The 21734-nt window shown below is 43.0% G+C and overlaps 1 protein-coding gene across 1 annotated transcript; it reads left to right on the forward strand.

The window, feature by feature from the left end:
- The first annotated feature begins 15251 nt into the window (after positions 1-15251).
- On the forward strand, positions 15252-21405 carry LOC119338303 (UBX domain-containing protein 1-A-like). Its single transcript, XM_037610596.1, has 13 exons — positions 15252-15666; positions 16119-16214; positions 16502-16578; positions 16954-17024; positions 18034-18088; positions 18538-18599; positions 18691-18772; positions 19273-19343; positions 19586-19667; positions 20137-20211; positions 20290-20364; positions 20795-20914; positions 20994-21405. The coding sequence occupies exons 2-13, from the start codon at positions 16121-16123 to the stop codon at positions 21174-21176; spliced, it is 1047 nt and encodes a 348-aa protein (XP_037466493.1). The 5' UTR covers positions 15252-15666; positions 16119-16120; the 3' UTR covers positions 21177-21405.
- Positions 21406-21734: the final 329 nt, after the last annotated feature.

Here is a 21734-nt window from a genome sequence, read left to right on the forward strand (position 1 = left end):
CACGCCTGCGGCCTTCGCCAGGGCGACCCGATTTCTCCGATGCTCTTCACTATCGTCATCGACGTCCTTAACTCCATGCTCATCCGTGTCGTGGAGCTTGGCCTCATCCAACGGTTGACCATGAGACACGCGGCCTCTAGCATCTCCCTTTATGCCGACGACATCGTCATCTTTTGCCGCCCAGATCACCATGATATCTCCGCACCAACTTCAACAAGTGCTCGGCCACACCCATCAAGTGCAATGACGAGGACATAGCGACCATTGCTTCCGAGATGCAATGCCCAGTGAAGCAATTTCAAATTCAATACTTGGGAATCCCTCTGTCCATCTGCAAGCCTACTACCATGAGCCTCATGCCGACCATCCATAAGTTGGAGCGGAAACTTTCCACATGGCACACCTTCCTTCTCTCCCGAGGAGATCGTCTCGCTCTCGTCCGGCGCGTTCTATGTGCCATCCCCATGCACTTCCTCACCGCCATCGCCTTCAGCCCCTCCATTCTCAAGCAGGCTAATAGGATCATTCGTAGGTTCCTTTGGGCTGGGAGCAAGGATGCCAAAGGCGGCCAGTGCTTGGTTAATTGGCAGAGAGTATGCCGCCCGCTTTCTCTTGGCGTCCTCGGCGTCCGTGACCTATAGCGCACCGGCATCGCGCTAAGAACTCGCTGGCTATGGCTCAAGTACATGGACACGTCGTGCCCGTGGAGTCATCTACACATCCCTCAAGACCCCGCCATCTCGGCCATCTTCCGTGCATCTACCACCTAGGTGCTCAGCAACGGACGCTCATGCAGGTTCTGGAGTGACCACTGGATCAATGGCAGATCGGTCACTGAGATCGCCCCGCTCGCTCCCGCACTTGTTTCCTGGCGGCGGCGCAAGAACCGCACCATGCACGATGGCCTCCTCCAGCGCTCATGGGTCTGTGACATCCAGGGCGCTCTGGGCGCTGCCGCACTCATCTAGTATGTCGACCTTTGGTGCTGCGTATGTCACGCCTCTCTCACTGACTCCCCAGACTCCCTCCAATGGCGCTGGACTTCTTCCGCTACCTACTCGATGAGATCATGCTATCAGGCGCTTTTCCATGGCGCCACCCAAGACCCGCACTGGCGGCTCACTTGGAAGCCATGGGCCCCCCTTTGCATAAAATTCTTCATGTGGCTTGTGTTGCAAGACCGATGCTGGATGGCTGAACGACTTGCTCGACATGGCCTTTTGAAAGGATCGAGAAGAGGTGTCTAGGGGGGGGTGAATAGACCCTCAACAAACAAAGTTGGCAGTTTTTAAGTTTTTCAAGTTGAGGTAATAGATTGGCAGAATTTCAACCGAACACGATACATATCAAGCAAGCATGCAAAGAGTATATGAGCAACAGATAGTAAAGCATGCAACTTGCAAGAAAGTAAAGGGATGGGATTGGAGTATGCAAACGCAATTGGAGACACGGATTTTTTTGGTGTGGTTCCGATAGGTGGTGTTATCGTACATCCACGCAGATGGAGACTTCAACGCACGAAGGGTAACAACTGTGCGAGTCCACGGAGGGCTCCACCCACAAAGGGTCCATGAAGAAGCAACCTTGTCTATCCCACCATGGCCATCGCCCATGAAGGACTTGCCTCACTAGGGTAGATCTTCATGAAGTAGGCGATCTCCTTGCCCTTACAAACTCCTTGGTTCAACTCCACAATCTTGTCGGAGGCTCCCAAGTGACACCTAACCAATCTAGGAGACACCACTCTCCAAAAGGTAATAGATGGTGTGTTGATGATGAACTCCTTGCTCTTGTGCTTCAAATGATAGTCTCCCCAACACTCAACTCACTCTCATAGGGTTGGATTTGGTGGAAAGATGATTTGAGTGGAAAGCAACTTGGGGAAGGCTAGAGATCAAGATTCATATGGTTGGATTGGAATATCTTGGCCTCAACACATGAGTAGGTGGTTCTCTCTCAGAAAATGAGTAGTGGAAGTGTAGGCACGTTCTGATGGCTTCCCCTACGAATGAGGAGAGGATGGAGGGGTATATATATCCTCCACACAAAATCTAACCATTACACACAATATACCAAACTCGGTGGGACCGAATCAGAAAACTCGGTCGGACCGATTCAGTACATAATGTGACCGTTAGGCAATTTTAGTGGGACCGATATGATAAACTCGGTGGGACCAATGTGCAAGGGTTAGGGTAAAACCTCATCTCGGCTTGACCGATTACACAACTTGGTGGGACCGATTTGGTAATAAGCAAAACAAAGAGTTTACAGGCAAACTCGGTGTGACCGATTACATCTTCTTGGTGGGACCGAAAATATTGCAATAGACAACAGAGAGTTTGCAAGCCCATCTCGGTGAGACCGAGATCCCATCGGTGTGACCGAACTAATTAGGGTTTTTGGCAGTGGCTATGTCAACTGAACTTGGTGGCACCGGATGGATCAAATCGATGGGGCCGAGTTTGACTTTTGGTTTGGGACATATGTGGATATGAGAAGGTGGTTGAGGGCTTTGGAGCATATCACTAAGCACTTTGAGCAAGCAAGCCATTAAGCAACACCTCATCCCCTTTTAATAGTATTGGCTTTCTTATAGACTCAATATGATCTTGGATCATTGAAACAGAAAATGTAGAGTCCTGAGCTTTGAGCTTGAGCCAATCCTTTGTCCTTAGCATCTTGAAGGGGTTCCACATCCTCTTGTCCATGCCACTCCACTGTTGGACTTATCTGAAATATACTAGATAAAAGTATTAGTCCAACAAGAGATATGTTGACATTAATTACCAAAATCATCCAGGGAGCACTTGTGCTTTCAATCTCCCCCTTTTTGGTAATTGATGACAACATACATCAAAGCTTTAGATAAAAATATAGAGAAAGGTAGGAAAAGCTTTGGAAGGACATGTAACATGCATAGGCTCCCCCTACATGTATGCAATGATGTAAATATGGAACATAAGAGTATGTGAGTGCATAATCATGACAGAGCAAGCAATGAGTCACATGTATCTTGGCTATATGCATGAGAGCAAATGGTGTGAATATAGGAAATGTACCTTCGTGCTCATGAGTCCTTCTTGCAAACAATATGTACATCAGCAAGAGATCCTCATGCACATGAATGTGATGCATATACTTACCTTGTGGTCTTGAGCTAGCTTTGGAAGAGATGAACCTGAGTAAACAAGGTTAGACAACATAGAAACATCTACAAATAGAGCAAGAGCAGTAAACCACAAGGGTACCAAGATCTGGGATGACATGTATAGAGTGAGTACTAGGTTACTCTATTTGAGTGTAGACATGTCCCCAAAGGTAAAGATATGCAATGAATTTTAAGATTTCCTTCCCTTAGATGTCTTGCTCCCCCTGAATCTTATAATGGATACTGAGAGAAGATAGGGAAAAGAAAATCAGAGCAAAGCAAAGTAAACACAGAAACAACATGAACATGTCTTTCCCCTCTAAAGACATGGAACTTCTCTCCTCTTTGAATACCAAGCATGGGGTCTCTCTTTTGAAGAGAATATCTCTCTCTTCACCCTTTTGATATGATTAAGCTTTGATGTGAGCTCTCTCTCCCCCTTTGACATCAATTTCCAAGAAGGGTCTTCTAGAGGTGAGTCAAAATAGGTTTGGTCCTTGAGTCACAGAGCAAAGCAGCACATAGAATATGATGTTGGTAGAGGATAAGAATCATCAAGTGGAGTTGGGACAAAATGTGCAGAATGCAAGTGACAAAGTGGTTTCTCAACATTGAAATCGGCTACACCGAGTTGATTCCTTCGGTGGCACCGAAAAGTTTCGGTTTGATCGAAAGAGGCAAATCGGTTTGGCCGAGTTCATCAGAGAGAAAGCATTAGTCACCTCAGCTCACTAAGCGAATAAGATCTCACAAGGATATGCAAGGAATGAACTAAAGGATTTGCAATGAATTAAATGCAGAGAAATGCAGAACAGAAAAAAAGAAGAAATCTAGATGATTTTTTTGAAAGGGGAACAAATATGCATGAGACAAAATGCAAGAACAAGGATAAACACTAGAGAACTTCATCTAGAATTGGTCGGCGACAAGGTCACCTATGTTAGAGTATATTGACTTAGGAGTCAAGTGAAGACACTTGATCATAGGTCATACTCATCGTTTAAGCTCAAAAATGGGGTTGCCATTTTTTGTTTAAGCATCTTGATGTATTCACATCTTGTTGAGTTGCTTTGACCCATGACTGGGGTAAAGCTTCTCTAAGATGGAATAACATACCTTGGGTGGTGGTGTTGATCTTGATCATGTAGTTGAACTTGCGTGGGATGCTCAATGTTGATGTATTTCATTTGGAGCACCACTTGTGATTGGAGTTCATCTTCCTACATAAGTTTGTCGTGCAAGGAATATCACTTGTGTATCCAAAATGACAAACATGAAATTTGATATAGGAATTTGTCAAAAGGATATATGGAGGGTTTCATGCTTCCTTGTTTTCAACCACCGTAAAGTAGAGATTTGGTGATGTAGAGATTGCTCAAGATGTGAGTGAGTTGCAATCTCATAGATTAGATCCATCCAAGTACCTACAAGAGTTAGATAACATGCAAGGTGCAAATATATCCAAGATATGTGATTATCATCATAAGAGAAATATCAAGGATTAGTCATAGGCTCATGTCTTGCATGTATCCAAATGGAGTTCCTACTCCAAGTTTGAGGCATCAATGATGTTCAATTCACCTCTCAACCTGCAAAACACTTTCTCATCAAGTGGTTTAGTGAATATATCTGCCAATTGCTTGTCGGTGCGAACATGCTTAAGGTTAATATCACCCTTAGCAACATGATCTTGAATGAAATGATGATGAACTTCAATGTGCTTAGTTTGACAATGTTGCACGAGATTGTGAGAAATTTTAATAGCACTTTCATTTTCACAAAGCGAAGGAACATGTTTCACATATATCCCATAATCTTTAAGGGTTTGGGTCATCCAAAGTAATTGAGCACAACATGAACCGGCGGCAATGTATTCCGCTTCGATGGTGGATAAGGATACCGAGTTTTGTTTCTTGGAGGACCAAGACACAAGAGATCTACCAAGAAATTGACAAGTACCCAAAGTGGACTTTCTATCAACCTTGTCACCGGCATAGTCCGAGTCGGAGTAGCCAACAAGATTAAAACAGGCCCTCTTTGGATACCAAATGCCAAAGTTTGGTGTATGTATTAAGTATCTCACTATCCTTTTCACGGCCTTAAGATGGCATTCTTTAGGGGGCCGCTTGATATCGTGCACACATGCACACACTTAGCATAATATCGGGACGAGAGGCACATAGATATAATAATGAACCAATCATAGAGCTGTAAACCTTTTGATCAACGGGTACACCATCTTTGGTCAAGTCAAGATGTCCACTAGTAGGCATGGGTCTACTCATACCTTTGCATTCTTGCATATTCAACTTCTTGAACAAGTCCTTGGTGTACTTCGTTTGAGATACAAAGGTACCTTCCTTAGTTTGCTTGATTGGCAAACCAAGAAAGAACTTGAGTTCACTCATCATAGACATCTCAAACTTCTCCGACATAAGCTTCCCAAACTTCTCACTAAAAAGAGGGTTAGTAGAACCAAATATAATATCATCAGCATAGATTTGGCACACAAATAATTCTCCATTAACCCTTTTAGTGAAAAGAGTAGAATCAATCTTTCCAATCTCAAAGCCTTTTTCAATAAGGAACTTGGTCAAGCATTTATACCATGCTCTAGGAGCTTGTTTAAGACCATAAAGAGCTTTGTGAAGCTTGTAAACATGATTAGGTTTCTTAGGATTAACAAAGCTAGGAGGTTGTTTAACATAAACTCCCTCCTCAATTTCACCATTTAGAAAAGCACTCTTAATGTCCATTTGATATAAAGTGATATCATGGTGATTAGCATAGGAAAGTAAGATGCGAATGGACTCTAGTCTAGCAACGGGGGCATATGTCTCACCATAGTCCATACCTTCGACTTGAGTGTAGCCTTGGGCGACGAGACGTGCTTTGTTGCGAACTACTTGTCCATCTTCATCTTGCTTGTTGCGAAACACCCATTTGGTACCGATGATGTTATGGTTGTTGTCGGGCTTCTCGACCAATGTCCACACTTGGTTTCTCTCAAAGTTGTGTGGTTCTTCATGCATGGCATTTATCCAATCCGGATCTTCCAATGCTTCTTCAAACTTCATGGGTTCAATGCTAGAGATGAATGTATAATGTTCACAAAAGTTAGCCAACCGAGATTTAGAGTGAGTGATTCTCCCGGTTTGGATATTATTGCAGATTTGCTCGACGGGATGGTCTCTAGCAACTCTTGCTCGAACTCGTGAGAGCTTTTGCTTTGATCGGGGTGGAACATCTTCTTCATCATCTTGTTCTTCTTCTTGGCCTTCATCATTGTTGACATTGTCGTTCTCTTGTTGTGGTGGAGAAGGAGGTTGATGAGGTTCATCTTGGTGTACTTCCTTGTTTTCTTCATCTTGGTGTGTCTCGCTTGTGGATGCTTCCATATCAACTCTTGGTTCACCTTGTTGTGAGGTAGAAGCTTCCACTTGGACGAACGAGGTACTCTCCTTCACCTCCGTTGGACGAACCTTGCCAATAGACAAGTCTTGGATTGCTTCCAAAGGATCTTTATCTCCTACATCAATTGGCAGTTGCTCTACTTACGAGCCGTTAGATTCATCAAACCTCACATCTACCGTCTCTTCAACCTTTTGGGTGAAATTGTTATAGACACGGTAAGTGTGAGAGTTTGAGCCATAACCAAGTAGAAAACCCTCAGGAGATTTAGGAGCAAATTTAGAACGATGATGCTTATTAAGAATGTAGCACTTTGAGCCGAATACTCGAAAGTATCCAACTTGGGGTTTATTACCGGTGAGAAGCTCGTATGCCATCTTGCCGAGTAGCTTGTGAAGATACAAGCAATTTTTCGCATGACAAGCTATCTCAACCGCTTCCGCCCAAAAGTGCTTTGGCGTCTTGTACTCATCAAGCATCGTTCTTGCCATTTCGATGAGCGTCCGATTCTTCCTCTCAACAACTCCATTTTGTTGAGGAGAGTACGTAGCCGAGAACTCATGTGAAATCCCTTCTTCGTCAAGAAAGGTGTCCACATTGGCGTTCTTGAACTCCGTTCCGTTGTCGCTGCGAACCTTCTTGATCTTTACTTCAAATTGATTTTGGGCCTTCCTAGCGAAGTTTTTGAAGATCTTTTGGACCTGCAATTTATCATCGAGAAAGAATACCCACGTAAATCTTGAAAAATCATCAACTATAACTAGACCAAATGAGTTTCCACCGAGACTTTTGTAAGCGCTGGGACCGAAAAGATCCATGTGAAGTAGCTCGAGCGGTCTCCTTGTGGTCATGATGTTTTTCATGGGGTGGCTTCCTCCAACCTGTTTTCTTGCTTGGCAAGCACTGCAAAGTCTATCCTTATCAAATATGACATCTTTAACACCAAGGATATGATCTCCTTTAATAAGCTTGTCAAGGTTTCGCATGCCCACATGACCTAACCGTTTATGCCACAACCAGCTTTTAGAAGATTTAGCAATTAAGCAAGTTCTGGGTTGAGCCTTTTTAGTGAAATCAACAATGTATAGATCACCTTTACGTATACCGGTAAAGACCATTTTATGATTATCTCTACGAAACACTTGACAATCTACTTTGGTAAATATGACATTGAAACCAAAGTCAGCTAGTCTAGAAATAGAAAGCAGATTATAGCCAAGAGATTCAACAAGCATGACATTTTGTATGGAGCTATCATGTGAGATGGCCACCTTACCGAGGCCAACCACCTTACGCTTTGAGTTATCACCAAAAGTGACATACTTTCAAGGGCCGCCGTTTTCAGCAAGCTCACGAAACATATATTTGTCTCCGGTCATGTGATCGGTACATCCACTATCAAGGACCCATTCCTTTCCTCCTGCCATGTATCCTCGAAGATTTGCCATAAGACCAAAGTGTCTCATTGCATCATCAAGATCATAGTCACTATCATCATCCTCATCATAGTATCCATGTTCAACATCGCCATGTGGTGGATCAATTCCTAGAGAGGATGATTCATTAGATAAATGATTTTGACAATGATCTTCTTTATGAATTCTAATAGCTTCGGAAATAATATTGCTAATAATTCCAACATCTCCTTTGGCACGCATAAGATTTGTAAGCTCAAATAAACAATCACCAAACTTAGGATCATTGGAATTCATCTTACTCCAGGCAATAGACTTATGAAGAATCTCATCTAGATTTTGCAAGGAATAATTTCGAAATCTTTCCTCAAGAAATCTCCATATAGTGTAGGCACACTTAAGAGTAGGCAAGCAACCAATCAAGTTTCTAGGAAAACCTCTAGTGATAAGATTAACAGTTCTAAGATTTCGAATCATGTCAATTGACTCATCAAGAGTAGGATGCATAGGATTAACATGACATGCACAAGGGCTAGTAATGTACTTGTTTCAAATGATATTGATTGAAAATCACAAGCATCTCATTTTTCCACTCATGAAAGTACTCTCCATCAAGTATAGGCACTCTATGTCTAAGACTCCCCAAAGTAGACTCATCCATCTTCCTCCAATGGTATTTAAACCAAAGCAATGGAGACCAAAGCTCTGATACCAATTGAAAGGATCGAGAAAAGGTGTCTAGAGGGGGGTGAATAGACCCTCAACAAACAGAGTTGGCGGTTTTTAAGTTTTTCAAGTTGAGGTAATAGATTAGCACAATTTCAACCGAACATGATACATATCAAGCAGGCATGCAAAGAGTATATGAGCAGCGGAAAGTAAAGCATGCAAGTTGCAAGAAAGTAAAGGGATGGGATTGGAGTATGCAAACGCAATTGGAGACATGAATGTTTTTGGCGTGGTTCCGATAGGTGGTGCTATCGTACATCCACGTTGATGGAGACTTCAACCCTAACGGCTGCGCGAGTCCACTGAGGGCTCCACCCACGAAGGGTCCACGAAGAAGCAACCTTGTCTATCCCACCATGGCCATCGCCCATGAAGGACTTGCCTCACTAGGGTAGATCTTCACGAAGTAGGCGATCTCGTTGCCCTTACAAACTCCTTGGTTCAACTCCGCAATCTTGTCAAAGGCTCCCACACTACTAGAAGAAAGGCTGTTAGTGGTGCACCAGTTTTTGCTATTAATGGCGCACTATAGGTGCGCCACTATTAACACGCCACTAGTAACAAATAGTAATGGCGCACCTCTGGTGCGCCATTAGTATCCCAGATACTAGTGGCTTACCACATAGTGTGCCATTACTATGCCTAGAAGTGCGACATAGATTTTTTTCGTTTTTTTCTTAATCTCGGGTCACTATGGCTTAATCTCGGGTCAATATGCTTAATCTCAAGTCAAATCGTACTCCATGGTCAAACTTCCCGGAAGGTCACCCATCCTCACACTACTCCAGCCCAAGCACGCTTAACTTCTCAGTTCTATCCAACCCTAGCACCAGCTCACTTAATAGGCACTTGTTGATATATCTATCATATCAATCCTATTAAACCTTGTTGATGTCTAGGACTTTGTTCATGTTCATGAGTGTGATGAAATTTTGGAAAAATGTTTCAAACTTCCCGGTCATATTACGTATCATATTTTGAACATTTTTTCCCCAAAAAATATTCGAAACCAATTTTTTTTCTGTTACTAGTGACGCACCTAGCAAATGGTGCGCCATTACTAAGTTTGAATTTTCTTTCCATTTTCCCCCTCTAGATTTTAAAAGCCCCGTATCTTTTATTATGTTAGGTTTTTGGGGATTCTAAAAATCTTCAACGGGGTTCCCCTTGTTGAATTCGGATGTAACTTTTCGAGTAGATGATTTTTCATATAAAAAACTTTTTAATCCGAGTTCATATGCAAAAGTTATGCCCATTTTACTAAATTCCAGAAAGATTTTGCAAATAAAGTCGAAATTCATATTTGTAATTTTTCCCAACAACTAGACCACATATCACATGGGAAACTTATTTTCTTTTATTTTTTTGACACTTCCATCATTTCCTTTCATTTTTTCAAAACTGAAAAGGTGGTCGAGGGGGGGGGGGTGCATTTGGTGAAATTTTTCAAACTTCCCGGTCATATTACGTATAATATTTTGAACATTTTTGCATACATATCAAAGTTAGTAATGGCGCACCTTCACAAAGTGCGCCATTACTATGTGTATGACTTGGTCAAACCTTGGTTAAAGTTAATAATGACGCACTTTGTATAGGTGCGCCATTACTAGGTTTGACATAGTAATGGCGCACTTATGTAGAGTGCACCATTACTAAGTTTGACCAAGGTTTGACCCAGTCATACACATGACTTAGTAATGGTGCACCTATACAAAGTGCGCCATTACTATGTGTATGACTGGGTCAAACCTTGGTCAAACTTAGTAATGGCGCACTTTTCACCTGGTGCGCCATTACTATTTTGGTTACTAATGGCACACCTACACATGGTGCGCCACTGCTATATAGCAGTGGCGCACCACATGTATAGTGCGCCATTAATGTCCATATTAGCTATAGCTGTTTTTCTAGTAGTGCCAAGTGACACCTAACCAATCTAGGAGACACCACTCTCCAAAAGATAATAGATGGTGTGTTGATGATGAACTCCTTGCTCTTGTGCTTCAAATGATAGTCTCCCCAACACTCAACTCACTCTCATAGGGTTGGATTTGGTGGAAAGATGATTTGAGTGGAAAGCAACTTGGGAAAGACTAGAGATCAAGATTCATATGGTTGGATTGGAATATCTTGGCCTCAACACATGAATAGGTGATTCTCTCTCAGAAAATGAGTAGTGGAAGTGTAGGCACATTCTGATGGCTTCCACTACGAATGAGGAGAGGGTGGAGGGGTATATATAGCCTACACACAAAATCTAACCGTTACACACAATATACCAAACTTGGTGGGACCGAATCAGAAAACTAGGCAATTTCAGTGGGACCGATATGATAAACTCGGTGGGACCGATGTGCAAGGGTTATGGTAAAACCTCATCTCGGTTTGACCGATACACAACTCGGTGGGACCGATTTGGTAATAAGCAAAACAGAGAGATGGTTAGGCAAACTCGGTGTGACCCATTACATCTTCTCGGTGGGACCGAAAATATTGCAATAGACAACAGAGAGTTTGCAAGCCCATCTCGGTGAGACCGAGATCCCATCGGTGTGACCGAATTGATTAGAGTTTCTGGCAGTGGCTATGTCAATTGAACTCGGTGGCGCCGGATGGATCAAATCGGTGGGCCGAGTTTGACTTTTGGTTTGGACATATGTGGATATGAGAAGGTGGTTGAGGGCTTTAGAGCATATCACTAAGCACTTTGAACAAGCAAGCCATTAAGCAACACCTCATCCCATTTTAATAGTATTGGCTTTCCTAGAGACTCAATGTGATCTTGGATCACTAAAACAGAAAATGTAGAGTCCTGAGCTTTGTGCTTGAGCCAATTCTTTGTCCTTGGCATCTTGAAAGGGCTCCACATCTTCTTGTCCATGCCACTACATTGTTGGACTTATCTGAAATATGTAGATAAATATATTAGTCCAACAAAAGATATGTTGATATTAATTACCAAAATCACCCAGGAAGCACTTGTGCTTTCACCTTCCACACGAGGACTCCTGCGCCTTCTACGATCAAGAAGATGAGACAATGCAACATCTTTTGGCGGGCTGCCCCTTCTCGCCAAATATAGCACGGGATCCTCAATTGGGTTCGCTCCACCGCCGACATCCCGAGCAGTGACACTGGCTTCTTCACCTGGTGGGAGACGTCCTGCAACTGTTCGCCATCCCCTACGCGCAAGGGTTTGGCCTCTCTCATCATCCTCACTGCCTGGTGGCTTTGGAAGCACCAGAACGCTTGCATCTTCGACGACAAGCAGCCCTCCATCACCCGGCTTTCCGACATCATTAGAGACGAAGCGCGCATGTGCACAAAATCATTCTCGAAAGATAGCACTCTAGGTTTCTGGGGCTGAGCAACCCCATGTCTATTTTGCTCCTAGCTTCCATGCCTTCATGTGTATACATGGCTTAGCAAGCTCTTGTAACCTCATGCTGTACAACTCTTGTTTTATCAATGAAAAGATATGCATCCTGTGCGTATTCGCGAAAAATTCTGAAGCGGAAGTATCAGGCAGCAAGTTCAGAAAGGCCTCCCAAAGTTCAAACAGAAAAAAAGGCCTCCCACTTGCCCCCAATGGCCGCTCCGCCGCCGGTGCTCACCCTGGCGGTGGAGAAGGGCCCGCGCGAGGGAGAGACCCGGCGATGTCGCGCGGGCGCCGCGCTCCGCGTCGGCCGCGTCGTCTCCGGCAACGACCTCGCCATGCGCGACGTGGGCGCGTCGCAGCGCCACCTCACCATCGAGTTCCTCCCGCCTCCCGCGTCCCGTTGGGCCGTGTCCGACCTCGGCTCCTCCAATGGCACCTTCATCAATGGTGCCCGCCTCCTGCCCTCCGTCCCCGTCCCGCTCTCCCACGGGGACCTAATCATCCTCGGTCAGTCCACCGTTCTCGCCGTGTCCATCGCGCCTGATTTGGATGTGAAACCCGGCCCTAGGCGCTCCTCGCGCCGCGCGGCGGCGGTGGCGGTGGTGGAGGAGAAGCCGACCCCATCCGTCACCCGCCTGAGCACACGGAAGATGGTGGGGAAGAGGGCGGCGGCGGCGGCGTTGGAACCCTCCGATACTGAGAAGGGAGGGCCGGATGCAGCGGCAGTAATGGTGGAGGAAGAGAGCCACCGGGTAGTTACACGTGGTGGCGGACGGAAGAAGGTGGCTGGAGCGGAGTCCGTGGAAGCGGGTAAGGAAGAGATGGAGGAGGCCGCAGTGGCGACACTCTGCGATAGGAGGAAGGCTGTGGAGCCCCCTGAACTGGAGAAGGCAGATGAGCGGAAAGAGGAGAAGGCTGCGGTGGCAACACGCGGCAGGAAGAGGAAGAAGGCTGTGGAGTTCCCTGAACTGCAGAAGGCAGATGAACAGAAAGAGGTGAATGCCGCGGTGGCAACACGCGGCAGGAAGATGAAGAATTCTGTGGAGTTCCCTGAACTGGAGACTGTAGATGAACAGAAAGAGGAGAAGGCCGCGGTGGCAACACGCGGCTGGAAGAGGAAGAAGGCTGAGTCCTCTGAACCGGAGAAGGGAGATGAGGGGAAGGAGGAGGAGGCTGTGGTGGTGACATGCCGTGAAGGGAGGGAGGTTGCAACGACGGTTGCTCCTCCGCCGCTGCCTCCAAAGCCAACGTCCAGAAGGGTCCAGGGAAGGGTCACAAGGGCTCGTGCAAGGAAGGCTGTTCTTGAGGAGGAGGAGGTGGCTGCACCAAGAGAGAAGGAGAAGAGTGAGGTGGCTGCTGGGGATGAAGAAGTGGAAGGGACTTCAAATGCATTGGAGGAAGTGCCTGTTGCTCAGAGGGGGCTGGCACGTAGAGTGCCAAAAGGGATGACAGATACCGAGTGCTTTGCTTCTGACAACGGGGATAAGGAGATAAATGAAGGTGGAGGAGAGGAGGAGAATGGAAAGATGAAAGCAGTTAACAGCGGAGGAGAGTTAGAGGATGATGAGAAGGGTGAGAAGCATACTGGGAGAAGCAGCCTGGATACTATTACATTGCAGGAGTGGTTCGAGCGGATGGACAGGTACGTTCCATGGACGATCAATGAGGCTGCTGATGAGATGATAGCGACACTGGAGGAGAAACATCGGCGCATCAATGAGTACATCTCAGTGCTCGGGAATAGTTGCAATCCTTCTCGAGATTCATGTGTAGTCAGGAATGATGGTCGGTCTACCGTAGGGTGATGCCTGGAAATAACATTGGGGACAATATTTAGTTGCAGGTTTTGCAAACAGTAGGGTTTGAGGTATTACCACCATTCACTGGTGATGATTACTGAAATTATTCATTCCAGCAGCCACACCAGAAGTGCCTGAGAAATGTTTTCGTTCCTGTTTGATAGTATTGCACTGGCCATGCGGTGACATATTATACTAGTAGTAGTAGGCTAAAGCATTAAAATGGAACTCTGTAATTGATGATGCATCCTGTAGGTTCACTTCTGATAAGATTACTACTATGTACTGTTCATTTGGATAATGATGTATCAGCTATTATTGATAGGCAACCTTCCCTGGAATACCATGTTCATAGCCTTGAATCATCCCATGAGTTCCCTTCTTCCGCTGTTAACAGTAAATTGGATAAAGCACGTCTCACAAAAGTTATTCCACTCCCACTCACACTGTCCAAAAAAGGAAAAAATTGAGTTATTTTTCATTCTTTACTGAGTTTATGAACCACTCATATTTCGTTCTTTACTGAGGTTATTCCATCCCCACCCACACTGTCCAAAAATGGGGAAATTTGAGTTATTTTTCATTTTTATTGTGTTTAGTATTCTTTTCATTTTTTGCCGAGCTAAGGCAGCTTCAAGGAAATATCTGGAAACCAAAAATCTTGTGATGTCTATAATGGCCGTGCAGCACCTCCTTTCGTAAAGTATCCAAATCCAAGCTTGCACTGATTGGCAGCAGAATCCCGCATTTGTTTCAAAATCTAACATGAGTCATTATACTATGGTGCGCATATTTGCCTTATGATGCTTTGTTTGTTGGATGAAAACATTGTCATTTCTATGTAATATATCCTTAGACCTCTGGTTGCAAAACATTTCCCATTTTCCCCTCGTCAAAAATTACACACGAGCACTCCAATCAATTAAAACTCTGGAAATATGTATGTTATTATAGTTTCTTGTGCTCAACATTGTGCCATTTATCTCCAATGTTTGTCTAGATTTTTCATGTCCATATGCTTAATAGTTTCATGCCCAGCTCATGTAATCTTTCCTGAGAAAAGAATGTGCTATTAGTTTCCAGGGGGCAGGACAGTTGTCACCATGATCAGGTGGTACAGAAAAGTTCAGTCTAGGAGTTGAATCATTTTCTTGTAGTCTTGATCATGGACACTTTTATTATGTGAAACAAATTGTTCCTTTATCACAGCCCTGGACTTGAATTTATTTAACCTTTTTGACACTGCTCTGTACAATATCAGATGTATTCATGATTTGACAGGCATACTAACTTTATTGGATAAATTTATTTTTGTTCTTTGTGTAATTCATGTACTGAATTTGTAAGGGAATGCTGACATGTTCTGTGGGCCACGTGGGTTAACTGGATGTTGATGATCACTGTCAGATGCCTGTAGTACAGTGAAGTTATAATTTTAGATTTTGATTATCGTCCAACTGAGTTCTGTATTGATTTTTTATGAGTTTGTTCAAATGAAGGAACTGTGAGCACAGGGTGTTGATTCAAGAGGGAAACCCTAAGTAGGAAGGAAGGAATAAGTAACTGGAAGAAGAAAGAAGTCACCTGAATTTCCCGAAAACCCTTAGAGAAGACAAGACAAGAATGAAGTACAGACAAAGCAAAGCTCTAAACCTCCTCACATAATTTTCTGATGCCCCTCTCCATTTGCAGTAACGCATTGCTTCATACCCCCTACTTATAGAGGATTGTAGACCAACTTGGCTACAAAGTTACAAAGCGAGGAAACAACTTTGAAAGGTAAGAATTTCTCTTGTTAATTTACCAGGTTGTTGTGTTCAAAGTTTCAATGCATCCACAAACCTGAAGTACTTCAAACTACTTAGATTCTATGTGTTCCTTTGTTCCCTCTTTCTAGCTCTGCATACATGTATGCAAAATTGTGCAAACTTTCATAATTGTGTTATGGCCTGTAGTTCTAGCTTATACTCATGTGGCAGTTTGCGATTCACCTGTTGTACCAAGTATAATTATTAAGGCCAACAGAGTAACGATTAAGATCAGCATATCAACAGGTTGCATATCTTAAATTGCAGAATGTGGTAACTTCACTTAGAAATGAAACAGACACATTATCATAATATCTCTTAGAAATATGCTGAAATTGTACAAAACCATGGGGGCACTCACTTTACCTGTATTTTGTGTTGTCTATTCAATGACATGCTCTTATTCTTACCATATACTTCTAGTGATGGCTGTCCCACAAGTTGACAAGAAAATGCTTGGTGAACTTGAAGTTATGGGATTCCCCGCCGTTCGTTCAATTAGGGCACTTCATTATTCTGGTACGTCTGTTTCAAATGGGCTTAGAAGGTAACGTTCTTGTATTAAGTTTCTTTCTACCATAGTCTGTCAGGCTGACAATCCATCAATCATACCACACTAGGGCATCCTGTTCTATGCTCTCACCAATTATATTTGTACTGACTACCGAACATCTTACTATTTGCGTTTCTTGAAAGTTCAAAGTAATTATTTAATTGCAAATATAGGGAGACACATTTATTGTAAACACGTTTTTCTTCTATATCAAGCTGAATGAACTGTAGAAATAATCCAATGTCCTTATCAGGTAATTCCAATCTTGAATCTGCGATAAATTGGCTTCTGGAACATGAAAGTGACTCAGACATTGATCAGCTACCATTGGTAGGTTTTCTTATGCAATTGTGATTTGTAAACAGAAATCTGTTCTGATGTGTCTTATTCTACACTCAGTTGATATATTCCTCAGCAGAGCTATCCTCTAAATATATAACTGTGAATTGTTTTCTCTGAGATTCCAGCGCACAACCCTTTTCAGTTCCGTTAAATACTTAATTTTGAAGCAACTTGCATGTTAGTGCATGTCTGTGTGGCAATTTTGTTGTTTAGTCTATAACCTAATGCTCTGTAGAGCTAGACAAACTCTCCAATATATTTCCTTTATTCTATGTCTACAGTCCACATATCTGCATTGTCATGTCAAACACTTTTTTTCAAACCTCCTGTTCTGATTTCTTGGTATTCCTTTGGATGTTTTAGGTTTCAAGAGAAATCAGCATTGAATGCGGCGACACATCAAACGAAGTGAGAAACAGCGCTCAAGGAATGAGGTTAGTTTTTTCCAGAATGTTATAGAAAACAAAGTAGGAAACTGTTACTCGCCTTAACCTAAGGGCCTAAGTTCTTAGATGAACTGGTTGTTGTATAAACTCGATAAATCAAAATATGAAATCAGCACTGCCATGAGTGCGGGCACTTGACTGGCTGTTGCAATTTTGAGAGAAAAATTGCTGCCCCATCAACCCGACATCATAGGCCTTTTGAATGTACTGGTTATTGAATGAAACTCAATAGGAAATATCAAGTGTTATTTCAGTGGAATTGGAGCACAAATCACTGTCAAATAGCTATCCTGCCAACTGTCTGGAAGTCTGCACTTGATAATCCAGAGCTTTTTACATTTATGTATGTCAGCCTGCTATGTCAACCTAACACTTCAGGGAGCAAAGTCTAAGAGTCTGTGCAGTGCTTAATGGAAAAAGGTGTCGTGTTGGGGATAGCTCAAGGGAGGAAACAGCCTTTTTATAACTGTCCTTCCTTTTTACAAAATAAAATAGTTCATCTGGGAAAATTTGCCGTTAAGTCTGATCACTTGCTACATTTAACAGTTTAATTCCATGCACTGGTAAAATGGAAGATACAAATGACCAAAAGTTGCAAATAACTGTTGAATAAGGCAAGTCATGTGTCAGACATAAATGCTTACTCCCTCTGTTTTTATGCAAGGCCTCCATGCATTTAAAGTAAGCTTGACAACATTAGACTGTAAAATGTGGGTGGTATCATTACAAAATGCTTTTGAATAAAAATCCAACGGTATCAGTTTTGTGTCACGTAACTTACACATTGTTGATATAATTGTTCGTCTCTTGGTCAAGCTTGAACCTTGGAATGCGTGGATACCTCACAAAAAGAAACAGAGGGTTAATATTACAATTTACTGACTACTGATGGAGAATATGTATTCATGAGAAGCTTATGTACTCCAAAAGAACACATGCCTTCTGTTTGCTATGCTGTTGCATAATAATCATGGGATCGGGCATGGTTGTCTTGTAGGACCCATGCCCAGGAGAGAAAATCAGAAGAGCAAGCTACAGCTGGAAGTCAGAAGGTGCTACCTAAACATTTCTTCGTAATTTTGATATCTCAGTCCTTTCTTGTCGTGTTAGCATGTTATATGGTTAAGTCTTTTTGTCATTCACGGAGGACTAGAACCTGCCTAATCACTATTGGAAAAAGTTAAACCAGGCTGAAATTTACATAAATTCCTTTCCTCCATTTTTAACTCACAGCTTCAGATTCAACAAAGGATTTCTCATAGCACATTGAACTAAAAATATTATGTCTGGAAATGAGATACAAGTGCACACGTTTTCTCTTTTGCCATTGTTTCTGTATGCTTACATAATATAAATATTGTAGTAAAATGTTGACTAGTAGGTACCGCATCGCAGCCACCTGCCAGGCTGCCACTTCACCAGCATTTTGTCTATGCCTCACCTAATCCGAGCTAGTGTTTATAGTTCGTAATCTTTTGTCACACCCAATTTTTTTTATCAGGAGATTTCAGAGGTGGAAAGAGAACTCAATGCCAATGAACATGAGGAAGAGGATAGAAAGAGGTTTGTACCTTGTTTTGAATAGATGTTCTCTGGCGAGCTGTTTGCGTTTTGTTTACCATTCCTGCAAGGCAGCAACCCTCCTACACTGCAGGGTTCTAGCACTACATAAGTCAAAGCGTGTCGAGGAAGAAAAATCAAGAGGGAGAATCAGAAATCAACTTCAGGAGGATAAGGTCTGACAATATTTCAATGCTATTAAGAAGTAAAAACCGTAACACTGCAGCAGGGAAGAGCTAGAATGTGCTTTGTTGTAGTTTTAGTTATCATACATAGCAGCTATCATGCAATAAGTTCATGTTGGCCTGCACTGTTCTCCGTTGGGATGTCAAACCCTCTTTGTTGTAACCTGTCGCTTGTCCACCATCATTTTTGCACTTTTGTGTTGCATATTGCATGCAGAAGTAGTAGCTTGTTAAAAAAATGATGACATGCTATATAAATATTGAAAACCATTGATTTTGATTTGCAACAAAAAGAGTCAACGATGACGCATCCCTACATTCTGCTAAGTGTTACATGCTAGAGTATGATAGAAAGTAAAACCTACTATTGTCAATGGACATCAGCTCTCGGCTAGTATTGTGATATTTTTGTGAAAAGTATTTGCTAGGCTGTTTTACATATCCTATGAGCATTATCGTTCATGTGAAACTTATTTGTTGTTTTTGTAAAGAGGGTGAGGATTCAAGCTGCTAAAGATGTTATGGAAGCAAAACGGACTCTTGAAGAAAATCAAAGAAAACGGTGGGTTTCGTATTCAACTCATGTCGGCTATTTTCAGTCAAATGCAACTCATATCTTCTATTTCCAACTCAAATGTACTCATGGATGTTAGGAAGCATTAGTATTGGTTTAGGATGTCGTTATTAGCCTATGTTTCCTTTCCTTGTACCCCAAGTCATGTGTGATATATATATGCCCCATGGGCTATGTAACAGAGATAAGTTGCATCATAACAATGGAAACAATATTTTTGTCTAATACAGCATGATGGAAAGTCGAAAAGCAGAACAAGAGGAGGAGAAAAGAGCAAGGGAGAGAATCCGTCAGCGTATAGAGGATGATAAGGTCCCATTGAATCTAATCCGACTAATACTTTGAAACTTTGATGTTTCATTCCATCTGTTATTTTGAATTCAATTTTTATAGGACAATGGTCACTGAATCCCGTGCACTCCTTACAGTTGCTTCTTGGGTTTCCACATCAATAATGTTACCCTATATGTCTATATCTCTCCACAGACCCATATCTACATGCAACAATACATCCTTTTTTTGTGTGTGAATGCCTTTGAATTTCAACTAAGAAAATTCGGTCTCCTTGCAATGGAGCAAGCCTACCTGTAATTATCGATTAAGTCTACCCATGGCAGTATTATCAGTAGAGTGTAATCAATATTTCCTACATGATCAGAGTGAGAATTTTCTTGTGTTACTCATTAGCCACTATTTTTCTCCAAAACTTTCGGACTTTGAGCGAGACACTACATTGCTTGTTGGACTGCTGAAAAGACTTACATTATTTTCCTCTATGCAGGCCGAAAGGAGGAGAGGACTTGGTTTGCCACGGGAAAATACAGTAGCATCACCCCCAATAGTAACTCTCGCAAAGGTCTAAAGTTCCCCATAGTACTACATTACATGAGCAAAACCTCCAAAACACATTCCTGACTCTTTTTTGACTGCTCAGGTAAAACCTATTGAACCAATTGTAACATCAGAACAATTGAGAGATTGTCTACGAAATCTGAAAAAGAATCACAAGGTAAAATGATCTTCCTGCAGTTATGATTTATGATACATGGAGCTGTTGACTGTTTTGCACAATTAACGCAATAAACCTTCTACGCTCTGCCGCATCACAATCATGATTACTACTGTATTTCACACAAATGCTGCTGTGCAATTTCGGTCCATGCAGATAACTGAAACTAGCCTGTCTACACACCAGGATGCTTAGTTTCTGCATCATGTGCTCTTTTAGGTTGTCTTTTTTTTTTGGCTTTTTCAGCTTGGGTTTTGTAGTCTGGAACTGGGCCTTCCATTTTGTTCGCAATGGTCTAACATCAGCGCTCTAATAGAATTCAGCAGTCTGTTTGTGCAAGACATGCAAAATGAAGCTGTATAACGCAATAACCCCTCGTGTTATGGGGATGCCACAAACCATCTGACGTGTCGTTGGCCACTCTTTGTAGGATGACAACGCTAGAGTGAAAAGAGCATTCCAAATATTGCTGAAGATAGTCGCCAACATAGTAAAGAACCCAGAAGAGGAGAAGTTCAGGAGGATTCGACTAAGCAACCCTGTTTTCAAGGTACTGGAGAACGCGATATGCTACGTATGGCTATTTAGTCCAGAAAGCCGCCTCATTCTCAACCCCTGCTGTTTAACAGGACAGGGTGGGTAATCTGCAAGGCGGGGTAGAGTTCCTGGAGCTGTGCGGGTTCAAGAAGCTCAGGAACAACAGCTACCTGGTCATGCCGAGGGGCAAGGTCGACGTGGCGCTCCTCAACGCAGCGGGGGTCGGGATCGCGTCTGCCATGGAGAATCCCTACTTTGGGCTGCTCTCCAAGTGAGCGGGACAGACTTCACTCCTCTCTGCTTCACCATTAAGAGCTCATCTATATTCGGTACGAGCTTTGTAATAAAAAAGAAAAGAAAAAACCTTTGTGGCAATGAAGTGTGAGTACCAGTGAATGGACGGCACGGCACTGTAGCTAATAGATCTCGTCGATGGGATCTATCCCCTGTAACTGAACAAATTGTGTGCGGTGGGAACGATGTATTCCAGTAAATCTCAGGATTCGTCGGCGGTGTACGGAAATCAAAACAAAATGGGACGAGATGCCTGCAAAAGGATGACCGAGCTGTGATGCCATGGCCCTACTATTTCTTTTTTGAAAGATCCAGCATCGCTGGCATTTCATTGATAATAGCAGGAAGCAGCGGAAAACAACAAGGTGGTGAAGGTCCTAGGACCAGATCCGAAGATCAAAGAAAGAGAAAAGAAAAGAAAAAGAAACAACAACCCTAATAGCTGCAGCACAACACTCCATACAATCCATACTAGGCAGCACAACTCCGACACCGACGAAGAAACTACTAAGGAAACAGGCAGGGGTGGCGTCACGGAG

Source organism: Triticum dicoccoides, chromosome 7B (genome assembly GCF_002162155.2).
Source record: "Triticum dicoccoides isolate Atlit2015 ecotype Zavitan chromosome 7B, WEW_v2.0, whole genome shotgun sequence".
NCBI lineage: Eukaryota > Viridiplantae > Streptophyta > Magnoliopsida > Poales > Poaceae > Triticum > Triticum dicoccoides.